The sequence below is a fragment of the Sander lucioperca genome, chromosome 2 (assembly GCF_008315115.2).
Source record: "Sander lucioperca isolate FBNREF2018 chromosome 2, SLUC_FBN_1.2, whole genome shotgun sequence".
Taxonomy (NCBI): Eukaryota; Metazoa; Chordata; class Actinopteri; order Perciformes; family Percidae; genus Sander; species Sander lucioperca.
Window position 1 is genome coordinate 39,863,142 of NC_050174.1, and position 21,184 is coordinate 39,884,325.

The 21,184-nt window shown below is 40.4% G+C and overlaps 1 protein-coding gene across 7 annotated transcripts in view; it reads right to left on the reverse strand.

Annotated features, from left to right (window-relative positions):
- Positions 1 to 21,184, reverse strand: part of wdfy3 (WD repeat and FYVE domain containing 3) — a 110,972-nt gene that overhangs the window by 11,919 nt on the left and 77,869 nt on the right. For 5 of the 7 annotated variants that reach the window (XM_035997339.1, XM_035997345.1, XM_035997333.1 and 2 more), the window contains 21 exons: positions 19,723 to 19,902; positions 18,833 to 19,066; positions 18,600 to 18,699; positions 17,211 to 17,371; positions 14,549 to 14,778; positions 11,546 to 11,655; positions 10,558 to 10,740; positions 9,873 to 10,030; positions 9,693 to 9,770; positions 9,167 to 9,397; positions 7,211 to 7,276; positions 6,115 to 6,283; positions 5,811 to 5,974; positions 4,683 to 4,831; positions 3,201 to 3,321; positions 2,872 to 2,957; positions 2,216 to 2,296; positions 1,761 to 1,815; positions 1,534 to 1,653; positions 1,308 to 1,425; positions 743 to 849 (listed from right to left, as the gene is read on the reverse strand). In XM_035997339.1, coding sequence (XP_035853232.1) covers positions 743 to 849; positions 1,308 to 1,425; positions 1,534 to 1,653; positions 1,761 to 1,815; positions 2,216 to 2,296; positions 2,872 to 2,957; positions 3,201 to 3,321; positions 4,683 to 4,831; positions 5,811 to 5,974; positions 6,115 to 6,283; positions 7,211 to 7,276; positions 9,167 to 9,397; positions 9,693 to 9,770; positions 9,873 to 10,030; positions 10,558 to 10,740; positions 11,546 to 11,655; positions 14,549 to 14,778; positions 17,211 to 17,371; positions 18,600 to 18,699; positions 18,833 to 19,066; positions 19,723 to 19,902 — 2,901 coding nt within the window. The remainder of the gene's footprint in view (positions 1 to 742; positions 850 to 1,307; positions 1,426 to 1,533; positions 1,654 to 1,760; positions 1,816 to 2,215; positions 2,297 to 2,871; positions 2,958 to 3,200; positions 3,322 to 4,682; positions 4,832 to 5,810; positions 5,975 to 6,114; positions 6,284 to 7,210; positions 7,277 to 9,166; positions 9,398 to 9,692; positions 9,771 to 9,872; positions 10,031 to 10,557; positions 10,741 to 11,545; positions 11,656 to 14,548; positions 14,779 to 17,210; positions 17,372 to 18,599; positions 18,700 to 18,832; positions 19,067 to 19,722; positions 19,903 to 21,184) is intronic. The other 2 variants (XM_031305020.2, XM_031305021.2) reach the window with 1 other exon arrangement.

Consider the following 21,184-nt stretch of genomic DNA (forward strand, 5'->3'; position numbering starts at 1 on the left):
CAAGCCAAAATGAATACTTGGAATTGATGGTGGTGGTAAATATTCCTGAAATATTCACAAAGTTTGTGAACGGGCAACACAGATTTTGATAATAAACAACCATCCATGATCAGATGTAAAACTGGTATTGTCTTATTAAATAAACCATTTATTACACCCCAGGTGTCAAACTCAAGGCCCGCGGGCCGAATCCGGGCCCATCGCAAATTTTGATCCGGCCTACATATCAATTTAGGTTCTCAATACATTTTGGCCCGCCTAGTTGTGCGCCAAACCAAAAAGACAGGAAACTGTTTTACAAACTGCAACTACGCGACATTTAACACAGTTTTTGAGAGGTAAAAATTCCCACACAGCCTGTGAAACAGCTTGTTGTTAGTCAGGTAGCTTACTTTTAAATATGTAATCAGAATGCTTTGTTTTTCTTGATTTCTAAATTCTTTGAAGAACTTTATACAATACAGCCAAAAATATTTTACTTTTCGATTAAATAAAAGCATGTCAAAAAACTATACATGTCTGGCTCTTGATGTGATTCTTATTTTCCAGTGTGGCCCTTATTGACATTGAGTTTGACACCCCTGTATTACACCATTTAACTGTGCTTAATGTCAGAACAACTTTTAAATTTTTTTTAAATACAATCGTCTGACTTGTATGACATTTCAGAAATGTCTTGACCAGTGGGAAAATGTAGATGATAAGTAAAACATTCAGAAGGCTAGAAGAGTTTAGATCAAACCTGAAGTCTGAGGAAGATCTGTGTGAAGGGCTCCATCCGAACAAGATAAGAAGCTACTATCATGGCTGATGAGTAGTGCGTGCCGTAGTGGTATGCTGGGGTTTCACCTGGTAGGAAGGAAAACAAGAGATTCACTTACACTGGCCAATGAAAATACAACTTTGACATGAGCATACGGTTCTGAATGACATCCAATAAGAACATCAGTAGCGACAATAAATAAAAGAAAATTAGGTGCCACATTTTGGTAAATTTGGTTCTGGATGTTGCAGGGTTTGACATTTTTCTGATGCCAATTTGTAAAACAACCACGAATAGCACTCATTGTTTATTACAGGCCTCATGTATGCATTTAAAAATTTGACATTTTGGATAAAAATAACAGATTTAGTGTGCAAACGCCTTGAGCCTGACTGGTTCGAAATAAGACCTAGCCGGTTAGCTGGATCTCTTTTCTTCAAGTCTTAACTCTGTGTCTATTTATCTTGAAATAATATAAATAAAAGTTATCTCCATTACTCCATCCTGTTAAATGCAGTCTATTGATTCCTCTCTAAGATCTCACCATTGGGGTCTTCCCAGTCCTTGTACCTCTTCTTGTACTGCGTCAGTCTGTCGTCAGTCTGGGCGCCCATCGGCTTGGCGAGGTTACGGAACGTCTTGGGGTTGTTCAGGTCCAGTTCCTGGTTTACATCCACAAAAACAAAAACGTCACCAACGGACAGGCATCTGCTTTTTTCTTTGTAGTTAACACTGTTAATTGCCACTGATGTCCCAAAACCTGCAATCACCTCCGAGTCGAAGTCGGCCAGGATCCAGGGGAAGACGGGATACTGCATCAGGTCGTTGTAGGATCGTCCTGCCAACGTGTTCAGATGCATCAGGTACTGGAAATTACTGATCTCTCCTCGCTGGGAAACAGATGGTAAACACATCAGTTAGGCTTATAGTAGCTTATAGTGCGACACTTCTAAACTTTGAGTTGTTAAACTGAACAGCAAGGAGTCTAGGTTCTTACCTCCCATCTCTGAGTCACTGACTTTTCACCGACCAGCGTGCTGAGGAGCCCAGATCTGACAAAAACACCAGGACAGAGTGGACATTCAGTTAAAACAGCACAGTACTTTGCTGTTTTTCAACATGTCACATGTGATATATGTAGGAAGGTGTGGTGTAATACCAAATGAGACTTTTTCTTTATTTTCACTTCTAGGTCTTAGGTTCTTAGGTCGTTCATTTGATTAATTACTACAGCAGCCCATTATTTAGAAAAATACATTTAAGACAAAGATAAAAAAAAAAAAAAAAAAAAAAAAGTTAATTGATATATGAATATGTAACTGCATATTCCATAAATCATCTAACAACCTCTAAAATGGTCAAACATTTCCCAGAGAACCAGTGGAATTAAAAACTGTATGTTGGAGATATAGAACACTGTTTGTGCTGAATGAAGCATAGAGGAGGTGTTACCCTTGTTCGACGCTGGTGTTGGGCCTCTGGCCTGAAACCGACTCTGAGCTGTCGGCCAGTGAAGGCACCACTGCCAAGAACCTGCAGAAAATTCATAATAATTAAAGAATAATTAATATACATCTCTATTTTTTTTTTTTAAACCAATTTTTTATTGATTTGCATTTGCTTGTCCCCTCAAGTCTTCAAAAGATGGATTGTCACCATCTGACTATCTTTACCTCGCACATAAACCAGTGTAACCTGATCAAAATGACCGGTATTACAGTAATCCACTCAAAGTAGAAATATTGTGGTGACATGATGGTTTATGAGAGGCTTACAATCTCCTCTTTGAGGATTTTATTTCAATATCACACAGCAGTAACCTTTGTAAAATCCCTCTTTTCTGCAAAAAACAAATCCAGCCTAAATCAGTGCTAAATGGTATGCAGTGAAACCGAATAACCCAATTACTTTATGATATAAAACTGCAGTGTGTCTTAAGTTAATAGTACTAAATCATCGCTTGTCATTTCTGTGGGATGGAAAGAGGAAAACAACTTTTTTATCAAACTTTTTTTTTTTTTTTACTATTCTTTGTTCCTGAAAAGTTGCAGCAGTGGCAGTTCAGCAACATGCAGTCCAAGCTCCGTGTTTATATTTGTATTCAGTACCTTTGGTAAACTTTGTTGCGGACTCCTTTCTGGAAGGCTAACAAGTAGTTTCTCCCATCTGCTGAGAAGACTTCTACTGCCATAGGCTGAAAGGGGATGACACACAGGACATTTAATACAAAAAATTAAAAAAAAAAGTGAAACACTAGAAATGCAAGAGGTGGGGTGTTAATTCTGTCATACCCCAAACATATTCAGCTACTTAATATAAATATCTTCTAAATGTTTAAACTCAAATGTGTGTATTGGGTTTATTGGTGCTGCAGTGTGTGTGTGTGTGTGTGTGTGTGTGTGTGTGTGTGTGTACACTGTAATATGTGCAGGCTGACCTGCAGCAGGTAGCGTCTCTTGTGCACTTCCTTGATGTCCTCATAGGCGAAGATGCTGCAGGTTCTCTTCAGTAGACTCTGTCCCTGTCTCGCTCCTCTGGGGATGATGGCCTCATGCAAACTGGACACAGACCACAGACAGTGATGCATTTATCAACCGTCGACTCAGTTCTACATTTACCCACAAAACACTTGTATCTACAAAGGCTTCAGTTCACGAACAATTACAGCTTCCGCTACAGGAACATTTAGTACATTCCTTTACTAATGATACAAACCTCATGACCAATGTGACTTCATATTATGGCCAAGACTAATGCAATTACAAGTCAAACAAAAATGCAGGGGACAATAGGGTAAATCAATCTGGCAGTTATTTCAATAATGTATTCAATGAATAATAAAATATCCAGAAGAGTGTAAAAATCTAAAACGGCCGCAGCCTAACATGTCTTTAAATGTGCTTCATTTGCTTAAATTAACAAAACTTTAAATATTTTGATGTACATATTGAGCAAATACTCTAAAAACTCTAACTTTAAGAAGTGGTTTTTTTTGTATTAATGACAACTCATTCATTACTCAAGTTGTCATCCTAATTTATTTTCTTAACTGATCTATAAGCTAATTGAATTCTCATTTCAGCCCTCACAGACACCATGTTTCTATTGTGTAGGACTGTGTGGATGCTGATGAGAGAGGGTAAAACACCTGAGGGGGAACACAATGCAATCAGAGCAGCATCTGTTAGTTGTTTTCACATTGTGTCTCAAAGGAACAGACAGAGCAAGTTCCTGAAAAAGATCAAATATGTCACATCTCTGCTGAGTTTCACAACGCAAGCTCTCTCAGCAGCATTACATCATTTCAGCAGCGGGAACTCCCCACTGCAGCGTCCAGAGGAATGATGTCATCCTTTATTCAGGGAGGGAAAGTACAGTAACTGTTCCGTTTGTCAGCAAAATCTTTACACAATTTACACAAATGATGGTGTCCAGAAACCGTGATGTGAAATGACGGATACAGAATAGAGTGCTGATCGGGCCGCATTTTTCTGTCCTGAGCCTGGCCCGCGTCCGACAGAGCAGTAACCGAACCCGACCCGAGCCCGAGAGGCATTAAGATATTTATGTCCGAGCCCGACCCGAGCCCGACACAGTTAAAATCAATTTTTTTTCCCCTCATACTAATGACACATGTACGTTCAACATTTGTTTGTGTGGAAAGCCCGCTTTTATTAAGCAACTGTAGGAAGGCATTCGGAAATGTCAACAGATGAGCACATCGGGGCACACGGGGTAACAAGCACACATTAACACAGGCACGCACAAGAGGCCCAATCATATCGTGCTGATGTGACCGAGCCCGACCCGAACATCATTTCTAAATATTGTCCGAACCCGGCCCGGCCCGTCGGGTCCCATTGGGTCCTGTCGGGCTCGGGTCGGGTATCCATCCTCTAATACAGAAGCCTGGACCTACTTGGCAGGCAGCGTGTCGATGTCCCTGATCTCCCTGGACACGGTCATAGTGTAGCCGTCGATGACGTAGAAGTGCTCTTTCCCAAACAGCAGCAGACCCTCGCTGGTGTCCAGACCCTGAACCCTGGCACAGCGGTACATGTGCTGAATCTGGAACAGTGAATGTAAGAAACAAAAGAAAAGGTTAGTGTTATACTCATGCCGGTCTCTCAAGGCATATAAATGAGGCGGTACACTGCTTTGTTTCAGAGATCATTAGCTTGTGAATGACAATAACATTGCACTTATAAGACCGTTGCAGTATTTTTTAAGAATTACTACACCAAAGAGTGAAAGAGATCAATCCCAGCAGCTCAGCAGGGACATATTTCTAAAAGCAACAGTGAGCCGTGTTGACAACTAATCCTGTGGGTTGCATTTACAAATTATTTTGGGTTATTTTGTAAACTGCAAAACAAAAAAAAGAGCTGCGCCAGCTGCAGAAGAGTTTTGAATAATTTGTACAGAGTAACCAAAATCTTCTATCCTGATATATGTCATTTTAGATCTCGGTAATGAAATAAATCACAATAAAGCATGTTTTCCAGTAATTCAATAAATAAATAGTCCATATGAAACAACCACATGGTGAAGCCTATTGTTGTATACTCCTGTGCGAGTTAAATACTTGACAGATGAAAAGTATTTTCTCATTTTATTAAGAACTTTACGTGCAAGGATCAGAACGTAACGTGTTGTTCAAATGACGTTAATATCTCTGTAATGCAGTTTGGCTACTTTTTTTTTTGACATTGCGATAGAATCAATATAAATTTGTTATTTTTTTACGATAGACATTTTTATGTTGTTTTAACGATACACAGTACCAGTCAAAGGTTTGGACACACTTTCCCATGCAAATGAATGACAAAGCGTGTCCAAACGTTTGACAATATTAAAGAATAGCAGGTGCGGCACGGTTATAAAACTGATTTATTTCTGCACAGATAAACTAAATACATTTTCTCCACCACAAAGTATAAAATCATTTTTAAAAAGTAGTAATTTTAGCCTCTAGCAATTATAAAATCAGAGTAGGTAACAATTTGATTTAATTGTCCGGACTTCTGTTTGTGTGTCCCTTTCTGACCTTCTCTCCCTCCTCCAGGAGGCGCAGCAGGGACGTGTTGTCGGTCCTCTGCTCCTCCTCCGGGCCTCCTGACTCTAACAGCTGCTCCTGAAGCTGCTCCTGACTGTCCTCGTCTGCCCCGTCCGCTGTGGACCGAGACCTCTTCAGAGGAGCCTTCACCAGGCCTGGAGAGCACAGCACAGCAGCGTGTTAGAGAGGGCTTTCTTGGGGAAGCAACACTCCCAACAACAATAGAACAAGTTGTGCTTTCCTAATAACATTTTGAAGTTACAAGAAAGTCTTCCCTGGTATTGTCTCTGTGTACCTTTGACTCTTGCGATGGTGTCCTCTCCGTGCTCGGGCTCATGCTGTGTGGTCTCTCCCTCTGTGCTGTGCTCCACGGAGTGCTGGTACATGCCAGGGTTTCCAGACAGCAAACGCACAAAGTACTCCTTACTGTCGTAGCTGATGGCTCGCCGGTAACGGAGAGGCTTCTGGAAGGGGGGGGGGGGGGGGGAAAAAAGAGAAGTATTTGTGTTTGTGGAACAACTGACTTCATCACTATGGGGAAAAGGCGTTTGGCTTGGGAAAGTTGGCATAGGGTTAAAATTGTAATAGTATATAATAATATTCAAGAATTGCTTTCCGGTGTATTATTGCTAAATTGCCAAATAAATGCATGAAGGAGGATTTCTGTAATCACTACCGCTGCACCAAAGCCTGGCAGATGTTTTTTTTTTCTGGAAGCAGTGCATTAACATCAGAGCCAGGCCCTTCAAAGTTTACTTATCATATTTAGTTGTAACTGAAAGGTCAATATATTGATTTGAAAGTACGAGGATCTAGGACGAACTACTGAAAAATTAGCAACAATCTGCGTCACTTACATGCAAAATTCATTTTCTATTGTAGAGTAGCCAGGATGCATTTTTTCTTGGCAGCCACGCTCTATGCATTTTATTCTTTAGTGTATTTTTAATACTGGATGGAATACAACTTCAAAGTCACAGCAAAATATACTAGTACTGGGTCAGCTGAACATAAACATGTTCACATGCCAATGTACATGTACATACAAGTAAACATATCATGCTGTAAAAACAGCACAGAGAAATGTCCTGTTCCTTGAATGTGGCAAAGCAACACATTTACAAAAAACACCTTTTAACCTGCCAGCACACACAACACAGGGTGAGTTTTAAACAGGAGTCCACGGCAAGTCCATGTTTCTGTCGCACAGTTGCAGAAAAAGCAGGATAAGGCTTCATAACTGTCAACTGATAGAGAGCACTGCAACAGCAGCTTCCTAATGAATACAATTTGGATTTACTCTTAGGGCATGTTTGTTACTATCATGCAGTCAAACCAGGCATCAACAGGAGCATAATATTTTATCCTGTGGACTTCAGGACTTCAAGTACCTGGGCACGGTCAAGGACCCTAGCCAGGGCTGAGGGTACCAGGGGCACCAAAAGGGGGGAAGAGGGCTGGAGAATGGAAAAAGAGAATGGAAATACTAAGAAAATAGGGAGAAGATGAAAAGAGGAGAATGTAAAAATAGGGAGGATGGAGTGTTTAAATGTCAGTTCAGAACCCTGCCAACTTATTTGTAAAGTCTGTGCAGTAGAGATTAACACTACAAAGACCAGGGGCAATACCATCTGGTACCATGATTCTGAACTTGACACTGTATTTCCATGTATTTTGCTGTTTTGGTAAAAAAATGTTGACCTCTTTCAACAACTACTTCCATTGACACTTTGAGCAAGGCAGGAAACAACTGCTGGGCTGAAATACCCAAAGACCAAGTGGAGCAAAGTCTAAAAAAGCTAGTAAAAGCATTCATCTGCACAAGTGTATGACTTTGTCAGCCACCCTGCGACTACCCCCCGAGCATGTTTAAATTATGTATTATGATCAAGCCTGGGGGACTTTGGAGTTAATTATACTGGGTCGATTTATGAGCCAGAAATCTCTCCGGCCAGAAGGGTTCTAAAGAGTCTGGTGAACTCATGGTTGTTACATCCAATTCTACCGACCAAGTTCATATTATGTGATCAATCCAGGGCCATTAGGACACAGCGCCACAGCATTATGATTTTCTTTTCTTGAATGACTTTTGGCTGCTTGTATTGTTGGTAAACTAGACATTCTTTTGATTTTCTCTGACTAATCTTGCCAGCTGAATGCTTCAAATGTCAAAATGAGATGATGACTTGTGTTTGAAGAAGGCGGACATTGATACAAACCTAAATGGACACGCCTGTGAGCTCTCTCTTTGTATCTTCCTGACCAAATAAATTATTGTGGAGTGAAGAGAGGCACCCCGTTGGCAAACAGAGAAGAGGGATTATTTGTAGAGCAAACAAAGCTAAATGTGTCTTGGCCGTGCCAGGAAAAGTGAGCCACCGGCTGTTGGTGTCACTTCCTCCCCATGACACCGACGAGCTCGTCCAAGAGCAGCTATATTTTAGGAGAGCTTTTCTAACAAGTTCAGGGGATCAGTCTGACTTATGGAGACAAAGGAGGAAATCATTTAAAAAACAAAATAATTGTGGGATGTAATATTTGCAGTCAAAGCTAATAAGTATTTAAATGCAGGTGTTGGGCCATTATATCCATTACTTTACATATTATACTTTACTTGCTTTAATAGGCTCATTTTCGAAAATGATTTCAACCTCTCTTTTCTGCTATTAAGTCTGTTACTAACAGCTAACATGATTATTGTGGAGTCACACAAATACTGAATATTGCTACTTCTAATGTTTGGGCCTTGTGACTGTGATGCTTGCACTATTTTGGTTTTTGGATGCTAGAAAAGTTGGGGTTAATGGATTGGATGCTTTTTCTATGACCATTCTTACTGTAAGTTACTCTGGATGGGAACATCAGCTACATTTCTAAAATGTAGATAGAGAAGGAGTCTCTCTCTGTCTGCATCACTGTTTAAATTGTGCAGAAAAGATGCAGTTTAGTTTTCAACACCTCTTGCCAGTGTCCTTACTGAAAGAAATACTTACTATACAGTATATACCTACTCAACTAAACACCACTAAACTGTGCTTTACTATGCAAATGTGTAATATTATTTATTCATATACAAGTGCAATACATCACAGTCGTACGGACAAATATTCGGCTGGAAATGATTTATTCTGCTTTTATATATATATTCATAGAGCTATTTATTTCCCTGTTTTGAATCTGTTTTTATAAGGAGCAATGCTCATAATTTCGTTCATCCTTTACATTTTTGTGTTTTGCTTAATAACAATAAAAGAATCTTGAATCTATGACTCCCTTCATGTAAGGTAAAAGTGCTATAGGGGATCATGGGAACGTAATAATCCAGATTTAAATTTATAAATGAATACCTGTGCTGAGTTGGTGTTTGGCTCCATCTCAGGGATGTATGGGTAGTGGATGTAGAACAAGTCATTGCGGACCATCTTCTTCCTCATCCGGCAGGGCCCCTCCGTCATCTCCAGCACAAACTTATCCAGGTGGGAACCGATGGGCGGGCCCCAGAGCCCCCGTTCACGCAGCAGCTCGTATTCGATGGACGCCCACTCCTCTGTCACGTACTTGAGGGCGTTCTGCTGCCGCTGTGAGATGGAGGGATGAGGTGTGAGTGGTGAGTTACTTTAAAAATAATATATATTATACATGCTGTCACAACTTCTACACCAGCCTGTAAAAATGAGCCTGCACTGTGTTTTTATTTGGTTTAGTGTCCCACAGTAACATCCCGCCTGCACTGTTGCATAACAGTCTGTTGGTTTGTCCTGCTGCTGGTTTGTCAGTGTTAGTGTGCTTTATGCACCGCCTGTGTTTAGAAAAAATTAAAGAAAGTTATATGTGCTTAATTCTATGCATTAAATAATGATGCAACTGCCATACCTCTTGATATTCTTTATACTGCATGGCCACCAAGTCTCGAACAACAGCGATGTGTGTGAACATCCACTGGAAAGTCTCCTGTTGATCAGATATACAAGATTGTAACAAAGCTGAGTAACACATGACTTTATATATTGTGTACATCTGCTACAGAGTGTCAGCTGTTTTTTGTGTGTGTACCTGTGCAGAAAGGCTGTTCTTGTTCAGGCTGTTGTCCCTCTTGTTGCGGCGGACGCCGGTCAGCTTGGAGAGGCCGAAGCCGCTGCTGACTCTGGAAAGTTTGGACTGGGTTGCCGGCGCCACCGCCTCACCACGACTGATACACTTCTTCTCGTGGACTGAATAGCAGAGACAGAAAAATAAGTATGTTTTCTTAAAAAAATAATAAAAAAAAAAACAGGTCACAAACCGGTTTCTGTCTCCATCCCTATGCAATGAAGAGAGTTGAACTACCCCCCAAAAAATAGCACCAAGAACATAGGAAACGTTTTTGCACATTTTGAGAAATTCTTTAACTATATCTGGTTACTTGCCAAAGTGTCTGGTTCAGCAGACTGAGTCAAAACTTCAGCAGGAGGCTGGTAGTAATTCACCGCTCTGCTTTCATTAGCAAAAGTACAACACTGATGAAGTGTGCAAGAGAGAGACAGAACCATCAGCAAAGAGCGGAGATCAGCAGTAATAGGCCCTATTGGCAGGGCTTCAGTATTTCCTTCACAAAACAGCAAGAGGAGCTCCCAAATAGTTGATCTAGATCTGGATAAGCCCCAAACACTCACTCCTCAGGAGATGTTTAGCTAGTACACAGCAAGTCTGTGTGGTTTATATCTCAGTGTGTGAGTGTGAGTTTCTTAGTGTGCCTCACCCAGGTGGTTCTGCCAGCTCTTCAGGGCTGGCTCCTCCAGGGCGGGCCGGGCCGTGGCGATGTCCACGTGGCCTCTGTCGTTGCAGGGCAGAGACACTTTGAATATGTCCTCAAGCATCTGGCGCTTGCTGTGCATCAGCTCCGTCCACACCCGGTTCACCGCCTTCAGCAGCAGCTGCCGCCCTGCAGCGGGAGGACAATAATCATTCTTCATAACAAGTCAGTCTGCTTTAAAGACCCTAATGCACAATGCTGTTGTGTGGCTGTTTGGTTTCTGATTAAATTAGTTATCAGTCTGGTATGAATCACACTCTGTAACTGTATACCTGCAAAAACAAATTGTCAAATTCAACGCTGTCTTTATTTGTGGCACATTTGTAAAACATCTTTATATTACCAGACATATTCATTACAATCTTTCTGCCTCCCAGTTTGCAATACACCTCAAGTCTCCATGCAAACATTCATGAACACTTGTTCCAACACAAGCACTGAATAACATACACACTATACAACACATATGTGCACTAAAACATACACACACACACACACACACACACACACATACATATATATATATATATATATATTTCATGTCGAAAAGGATTTATTTAAAATAAGTAAAGTAGCCCATCCAACATGAGTAAACTGGAGAATATAAATCTGAAAAAAAATTGGAAGAAAATCCCCAAATAAACCAGCTGTATCAGCTAATACAGATATACTCAAGACCAAAAACTGTATTAAGTGACAAAGACAGTTTCAAATATGTATTGAAAAGACATATTTCTCTTTTTCTAAAATGCTCTTTCTAACCAGAGGATATTTTAAGATGGTTGAAAAAAAACAAAATCTCGACACCACACACATGCAAAAAGTCAGCAGAGTTAAAGAGACTCACACTCCCACACACACACACACACACACACACACACATACACACACACACACACACACAAACACACACACACACATAACAGTGTCTCACCCTCGCTGACGTCATGGCTGTGCGTAGCGTCAGCCTCGTTCTCCGTGGGCATCATGACATGCCAGGTTGTCATCCTGGCCTCCGCCTCCAGACCGAAGCCCTCCACGCTGCTGCAGAGACAGACACACAGCGACTTAGTGCCAACCTACCACGTAGAGACCCGACGGTGGTGTCACAGAGAGAGTTAGATTGTTTGGCTTCTGTGCAGCAGATGAGTCTGCTCTCTGTAGCTGTACAGTGTGTCCTGTTACAGCATATTGTGTTCCTAGCATGGTAGGAAAGTCACATCTCTCCCCACCTGCTGCACTTGGAAACTATCAGTACTTCTGGCAGGACACAAACACAGGGGCACAAGCACACAAAAAAAATAAAAATAAATAAAGACAAGCCACGATTTCACTTCCATGGTGTGTAAGTGGACACATCACAGTCTGAGTCACAGAAAATGGAAAAAAACAAAGGCGTGAGACTCTGTGGTAAACTGGTGTTTTAGTTGCACAAACATTCCTCAAAGTCAGAGCTGCCCAGAAATGATCAAACAAACTATTAAACAAAATATGATAAAAAAAATATACTATAGAACAGAAATGGTGATTACTTCCTTCATGTTACTCCCGTTCAGACTATCTAGCTCATAAATAAATAGCAAGTAAGGATATAAATACATTTTTTAACTTGGTGGTAGTATGACTGTCTGTTCTCCTACGCACCATTTCATTCAATGTCCTTTTGTCTTATATGATTTAGCATGAAAACAGGCAATGATTTATCCCTTCGTCAGAAACATGTTTTCACATCCTTCATCTCATCCTCCGCAAAGAGTTCTGCACAGAAGCCATGAGAGATGAGTCAGTTATGAATCATGCATGCTTCACATAACCAAATCTAACACTTGGACTAGAGCTGTAACAATTCCAAATTTTGCTGTACAATTAATTGTCTCAGAAATAATTGTGATTAACAATATAATTGTCTCTTTCATTCAAATTTAAAAATATTTATTTATTTATTACTTTTTCCAACAAATAAAGTTTTGAATGAATTCCAGGATACATCTTTTGATATATATATATATATATATATATATATATATATATATATATATATATATATATATATATATATATATATATATATATATACAATTAAAATAATAAGAAAAATATATAGTCCGACCAATAATCACTTATATTCACTACCGGTCAAAAGTTTGGGGTCACTTAGAAATTGCCATTCCACTCCATTACAGACAGAATACCAGCTGAGATCAGTTGCATTGTTTTTTTAACCATGGCAGCAGTTTTCAGATTACATTATGTGCTTACATAATTGAAAAAGGATTCTCAACTGTTGTAGAAAGAAGTGGCTGATATTTAATGCAATATCTACATTGCCCATTATCAGAAACCATTCATCCAATGTTCCAAAGGCACATTCTGTTTACTAATCTGATATCATTTTAAAAGGCTAATTAAGAAAACATTGGAGAACCCTTTTGGAATTATGTAAGCACATAATGTAATCTGAAAACTGCTGCCCTGGTTAAAAAAAACAATGCAACTGATCTCAGCTGGTATTCTGTCTGTAATGGAGTAGAATGGAAATTTCTAAGGGCGTTTTCACACATGAAAGTCCGGACCAAGGTTCATGTTTTTGTTACATTGTATACATTTGATCCGGTAAGTTTCGGTTTCACACTGCAGTTATGCAAGCGCACTAAAGATCTATACGTGACAAAACTACGTCCTGCCGTCATCACATACGTGAGCTGCGTCTCCAGATATTTATAATTGATTGGTTTGTAGACGGGCTTCCCCGTCCTCTCGTATCTTCTCTCTGTGTCGGAGTTTTTCAGCTGAATGCTGCTCTCCCATACGGCTGCGGCTCTTTTTGTTTTGTTGTGATGTTGAGAAGCAAGACACTGGAACTTTCTGGAGAATTTATTCAGAGACAAACGGAAACCTACACTGTACATTTACTACCACTTAACAAATAAACTGCTGATGTATTCTCTGCTCTGATAGCCGACAGCTGTCTGCTTTGAGCGCATTCACCGTCACTCTCACTCTCTCATGTAGCCTACACACTAAGCACCAAGCTATTCCTTAAAGGAGCTTCCCCGGTCTTGTAACACAAGGAGAGCCTGCCAGAGCTTCTTCTATTTGGTCCGAAAGTCCGAACCATCCAAAAAATGCTTTCACACTGTAAACGAACCGGACCATGGTTCAGTTTGGTCCAGACCGAGATCTCCTCTTTTGGTCGGACCAAAATTTGGTCTTTTGATCCGGACCATGGTCCAGGGGAGGTTTCACACCTGTAATTTTGGTTCGGATCAAACTGAAAAGTCCTAAAGTCCGGACCAAATGAGGTATGTGTGAAAACGCCCAAACTTTGTGTGACCCCAAACTTTTGACCGGTAGTGTATATATACAATTTGGCATATCTAAACAATATCAACAATTACCAGTCATACGCTTTAATGTTAGCAATGAATTGCCGTTAAACAACGCAATTATATAAGAAAAATTGACAATAAGACAATTATGTTATAATTGTTACAGGCCTAACTTGGACCGATTTATATTCAATCGGGACAAAGTAATTGTAAAAGTAATTAATTGCTTAATTACTGCTACATGTTGAAACGCTAAATAACTGCTTTACAACTAATTACTGATCTTATTTTTAAACTTATTCAATTAAATTCAATTTTGTTTAAAGTATCAAATCATACTGTAACAAGAGTTATTTCAGGACACTTTACAGATAGAGTAGGTTTAGACCACTCTATAATTTACAAAGGCCCAACAATTTCCCACGTGCAAGCATTTGGTGCAACAGTGGCGAGGAAAAACTTCCTTTTAGGCAGAAACCTCGGACGGACCCAGGCTCTTTGTGGGCGGCATCTGTCGCTTCTGGTTTGGACATAGACACGGATACAGATATACAGATACAGATTTAAAAACTCTTCAGATTTTTTTAGGACTAGGACACCCTGCTTACCTCCCACTGTGCAGGCAGATAAAGCAGTGAGCCAGACAGGCCACAAAGTCCTGGTCGTGGTTGCCCGGCCCGAGCACCAGGTTACGGTTGACGGTCAGGACCCGCAGGGCGTCCAGCAGGGCCACCTGCTGGGCAACCGTCTTGTGGGGTCGACAGAGCTGGTAGAGCACTGTCCGGTTCAGACAGTGGTAGATGGTGTCGAGGGAAAGGCCCTGGGAACGCCTCTTAGACTGGAGGAGAAGAAAATGGAGGAAAACAAACAGGCGGTAGAGGAGGTTAGAGGGAAAGTAAAATGTTGCTTCTTTAGCTGTGATATGGATATGGAGAAAGCGGCTGTGGAAATATTTCAGCAGAAAGAACATTTGTTTGAGCTGAACTGGGTTAAGTCGTTAGAGGGTTGTGAATGTAGCTTTGTTATTCCGGTGTTGTTGTTTCAGTGTTTTAGGTTGTACACATGTGCAAGAACATACTGCAAGGACTGGGTACTAATTCCTTCTGAATGCCTCAGCTTATTTTCTCTGATCATCTGAATCACTAATCACATCAGGATATTTCCACAAAGGCACATTATGGATTGAAAGATTAATTTCAGAGCATAATCTTCTAATCTTCTCACTTGTACAGTAGTGTGTACAGAAGCCAGTAGAATACAAAGTCCACACACAACACTTTAATTGGATATCTCTCTGGAAGTCTCTGCACTCATGTTTTTATATATATATATATATATATATATATATATATATATATATATACACACACACACACACACACACACACACACACACACACACACACACACACACAAATTTACTGGGGGAGTTCAAACATAAATGATCATTTATTTATGAAAAATGCAGTCATTCAGTGAAAGAATGACTAACCCAAAACATAAACTTACAAACAATAAATATTTAGAAGAAAAAAATCAGATGCATCCAGCCACACAGACAGACACACTGTCAGTCAGTCAGGCTCTAAATGGACTAACGGCTATATCTAATTTTTGTGCCTTCACAGGCTTAAATGATAATTGAAGCTTGCAGTTAGATGCATGTTGCTTATCTAATTTAATCCTGAGCATGTTCACTTGTTACATTAACTGGATCAAGACTCATAGATGGACTGTTATATTTCTCCATCCAGTGCAGGCAGCACTCAAGACACCGCCTGGTTCATTTCGCTAGGTGTGATAAGTTTGTCTATTATCCTTTGACTCTGGTACATAGCCAAACATCAGTTCTTTTGTAAATGTAGTCTGACTTCTTTATGCCTCCAGCAACATTCTGCAGGTACAGGAGTGGAAACCATAAACTGCCCTAGAGAGATGCAGGCAGTTCCAGTTCAATTTCAGCAAGGCTTTGGAGTAGTTTAACACCAGGCTAAAAAGCATTGTTCTGCTGCCCTCTCTGGTTAAAAAGTGTTGGGCCTGTTTCACCTTTGACCACAACCAGCACTGATAGGTGTAGTTGGGTGTGGTCAGAAGGGTGCTTTTTGCACCTGTAGCTGCACCCAACAGTGATGTCACCGGGTACTGGAGTACACTTGTACTTCACTGTAGCAAGCTGAAAAGTTAAACCACTGAAGGTCAGCAAAGACGAGATTATCAGAGGGCATTCAGTTACTCTTTAATAAACCTTTCTGAACATTCCTTTATTTATCAGACTAGTTTCGTTTTCAGCACAGCTTGACCATACATCTAACTAAACACTGCATTTACAGCTTGCAATCTATGATAACTAGCTCGCTAACACCGACTTCAATTGTTTTTCTGAACTTGATAACTTGAGTCATAGGCGCCAATACTGTCGGTGCTCCGGAGCTCGAGCACCCACGGAAAATACTGAGCACCCACGTGTGCCAGACTGCCAGTAGGCTACATTCATTTAAAATTAAACATTGCAGTTTGTGCTAAGTGGCGCTTCTGTCATAGTGTGATTGGTTATGTCGCTGTCAGTCCCCTGCTCCATATCCTATCCACCAATCACAGCGTCTCTCGGATGAAAACGCCTCTTTAGTGACCCCCCTCCATCCCCCCACTATACAGTGCGTGCATGTGCATTAGGTAATCAGAGTGAGACTAAAACGGACAGGTTTGTTATTAAAAAAGCTAAACCTAATGATGCAAGTGCATCGACATCCACCACCAGTGCATAGAGTTCTTAATTTCCCACGAAGCTGATCGCGGTTACGTGTCAGTTAAACTTTTCATCTCCAATCCTATCTGTATTTGTGAGAAGTGGCGCTGTCCTGAGTTGAAAGAAAGCCTACTTTACGGCTTTATTATCGAGTTAATAGGCGTGTGTGTTCGTGTCGGCCGCTGTCCATCGCCTAAGGTTCTGAAATGCAAACATTTTTTGACTACTTTTCTTTTAAAGGGCGTGCGCCCGTGAGCACCCACGGAGGAAAACAAAAATCGGCGCCTATGACTTGAGTGAACAGAGCTTGTAATCACGACCCTCCAGCTGGAAATGTCTGTTGTCCAACTGCCTTAACACAATGCAGTACTATTTTAAGATGTAATTTGATAAATACTTCTCAAGTGCCTTGATGTCTTTGTCAGGGAAATAAGAATATTCCATCATTTTAAAAAACGGATACATATCAATTCTTTAACCATTTGGGTTAATATGTCTATTTTGGACAGCGGTTTGGTTTGTACCTGTCCTATGAGCTGCACAATGAAGTCCACCACCAGCTTGGAGTCCTTGTTGAACATGCCCTGCCACAGCTTGTCCACCACCCGCTGGCTGAAGTAGAAGACGTTGTTGACCAGAATCTGATAACTGCCTCCACTGCTGAGGGGCAGAGAGGCATCTTCACCTGAATGGAGAGGAACAGCAAGAGAGGCGATTAGCTGCCATTTGCAATTTCTCCTTTGGTGCATTTACCCGAAATGTGATACTGAAGGATTATTCATCTTACAGTAGAATCACATTACTGAACAAAGTTAGCGCTTTAACAATTTAACAACAATTTACACTGGTTTCACAGACTGGTTTTAAGTATAGTATTTGGAGACTTGTACGAATAATATTCTCCTATAAGGATAGTCTTATGTCTTTAGCAACAGACAATAGCTTCCAGATTAAACAACATAGCGTGCTCTCAGTAATATGTGCTGCACTTGTTATAGATTATATCCTCAACCTTACACCCTTATTCTATTCACTGTAAAACAAGATGAAACATTATAACCAGCTCAGATACATTTAGAGGTAAGAGGAGATTTTTTCAAAGGACAAAACCATATTAAATATACATTTTGCGTATCGTCTTATAATGTACAGTATATCTGAAAAAACAAGACTGCAGACTAAACATAACACAAGTAGCCGTGTAGAAAGCTGAAGATGCTTGCAGTTTTCTGGGCTTCTGACTGTTATTTGCTGACTCATGATGCAGCCATCAGAGCATCTCACAGAGCCAACTAAGAAATCGGTCCAAGATGTCCTGCTGCAGCATGCTCATCCAGGCCTTTTTCTGCCTAATCATCAGCTATTTTGGTTAATAGCCTCTGGCCAAATACTCTTAAATTAAGTGGCGGGTTTGTCTTCTCTACTAGTCACTTTGGTGGGTAGCGAACCATTGAGGTAAGATGAGACAATCAGTTGCATCAAGCTGCATGAGGGAATTATTTGAAGGTTTTTGTTTATCTTAAAACTATAGATTACTGGAGTTGGCAGGTGTGGCAGTTAAATAACCAGTCCCTCCAGAAAAACATGATTATGCGATCGCATAATTCAATGCATATGGATGCACACGCGACGTGAACATCATCGAAAAGCTGCAAACCCCGTGATGAAGCCATGAGGAAACCACAGTTTTTGCAAGTTCCCGCAATTTTTGCAAGTTCCCGCAATTTCATCGCATAAAATTGCATAAATATCCCGCATATTCCATCGCATTTTTTAAGAAAACGTGCCGCATAATCAAGGATTTTTGCCCGCAACAATCACAAAAAAACTCTGCATTTTTCTGGAAGGACTGAATAACAAACTTGAGACAGGCTGCATCCCTCTGTATGAGGGATTGAGGACTTTGTTCTAACCTAGAAGGACATCAGCGGCCAGAAGATGCTCCATGACGCCGTCCAGGATGTTGGACTGAAACTCCTTCTGCTGAGTTCTAGTGGAGCGGTCCGGGGAGGCCTAGTACCAAAAAAAACACATATTTAGGACCATTATTTTTTAAGAGTTATGATGAGAGACCAAGTTTATGGGTATTCTCTCATTTCAAATCAAGATATCAGATGACACCCCCCCAGCCTGGTTATGTCCTCACCTCCAGCAGCAGGTCAATGATGGGTGTCTGCTTGCTGGCCGGGGTCATACAGAGGTTGTCCATGATCAGGACCCTCATGAAGTCAAAGACGTACTTTTTGGCTGGGTGGTTGGTCAGGGACGTCTTGGAGCCCACGTTACAGTATTCAGACTGGCTGCGGTTCATACCCGAGTCCCCAGCGAAGCCCTTGAACTCCTCGGTGGGAGACCCCGCCTCGTCGTCCAGATCACTGACCTGGAACAGATGGATGGATGGATGGAGTGAGACAATCAAATCATTTTTCTTTCATTTATTTTTTACAGGACAGCATTTTAGCAAGGTTTAAGATCAAATAATGACATTTTATTACAGAGAACTGTATAAACATTTATTTATTTTTAAATCCTACAGTGCAGCCTTGCTTCCTACATGTTCATGTTGCTGTTTTTTTTGTGTGGCTCCTGGCATTTTTCTTTGACCAACAAGCCATTATCTTATTAAGTAAATGGTCTGAAAACACAAATTTACTCTGAGACAAAACTGCAGTGTCTTGCATTTTGTTTTGTTGCATTTTGTCAAGATTACAGTGCCAATGGTTTCAAAGGGGCAATAAGTTAAGGTTTTTATTGCCCCATAAGAGAGAATCACAATTTAGCTGCAGCAGTTTGATAGGATTTCTGATCAATATCTGTGATTACTTGCTCTGGTGATGAGATTTTTTTTTGCTTTTAAACCCAATTTCAGACCAATTCCCTCAGAACAAAAACCCCTTTAATCGCTTGAATTTATAGTCTTGAGACAAAAGATTTGTGTAGAGGAAGTTAAAGTGCTTCATCTCCTTCTTATCACCAGTACAGGTCACAGATTTCACATTGCTTCTGAAAAGAAAAAAAAAAAAAAAAAAGCCATACCATCTCAGAGTAGGGCCTGATGTTGAAAGGGAAGACAGATGCTGCCAGGGCACAGAGGAACTCAGCACTGTGCCACATCGGTGCCAGGTCAGGCACGTTGTGGTAAAGATACCTAAAGAACTGCATGAGGGTGACCGGGTACTCCCTCAGCCAGGAGCCTTCCTCCTCTGACTGCCACGGCTGGAAAGAGACACACAAGAAAACAAATCAAGCACTGACTCGACAGAATCAAATATATATATCAATGAGGAAAGTGACATTTTTTTTTTATAAAACAGGACTCACTCAACTGTAATGTAAGTAGACAAGGTTTAGAATGTGTTTTCCCAGTTCATTTATGTCTTTAAACAATATCCTCAATGTGAATTGAAACAGAAACACAGAACTCTCCCAGACAATGTGACAATCCTGTAGCATTAAGTTAAGTATTTTAACTTACTTTTCTGAGAAATTATGTTGGCATGGCGGACGGGTCCAAATACTCCAATAACCCCCAATAATATTAAGTAATCTTAATTTGGGAATTATAAACAAGATTTTTACAAAATGTTTGTTTGGCAAAGGAAGCCAAAGTTCTCCAATGTTGTCTAAACACGAGCAGTCGTAAAAGAACTTTCCCTGAATCATTTTCAGTTTATTGGAAGAAACTGATTAAAATCGAGAGCTAGCTGATCAAAGAAAAAGGAGACAAGACTGAAAATCGCACCAACCATTTGATATCAGCTTTCAGTACTTTTGGTCAGTACTAATAAAATAATGAGGTTTGATACAGAGCTAGTTCCCATATGTGTGTTTGTTAGGGGTGTGCAAAAAAAATCGATTCACATTCGAATCGCGATTCAAACTCTACCGATTCAAAATCGATTCATAGAATTCCAAAAATCGATTCATATTTTTAAATAAAAAAAAAAATAATATATTTTTTTTTTAATTGTATGTATAAATGATGGATGGAAAACTGTGAGGCGCTTAGTTCGCAGGAGGTCGAGTGAAGCTTCTCAGCAACCAGCAGCGAGCTCTGTGAGATTCACGAGAAACTCCCGGGTGTGAGTGTGTGGATATAAACAGCGAGTGTGTCAAGTTATTTTTGTTGGATTAAATGAGCTTAAAAAGACACCTTTAAAGAATCCAGGCAGCAACTGCTGGGAAATCCTACATAAAGAACCACTCACATACGCTCTCTGTATGGGAGTGTTCAAAAGTAATCTGCTTTTGGGAAAAAGGTGTTTAATTTAATTAGTCAAATTATGGGTAAAGGGGTTTCTCTTAAGCCTGAACTATGCCATTGGAATATTGATCCTGTTAGCATTATTTCCTCACTACTACTACTCTCTTCTTTCTATCAGCTGTTGGAATTTTTGTTTTTTCTCTCCATCTATTCATCCTATAGAGCACGTTAAATTAGATCTGAGCGTTTGCCTTGATAATTATGCTCTTCTTGAAAATGACAATAAAGATAAGA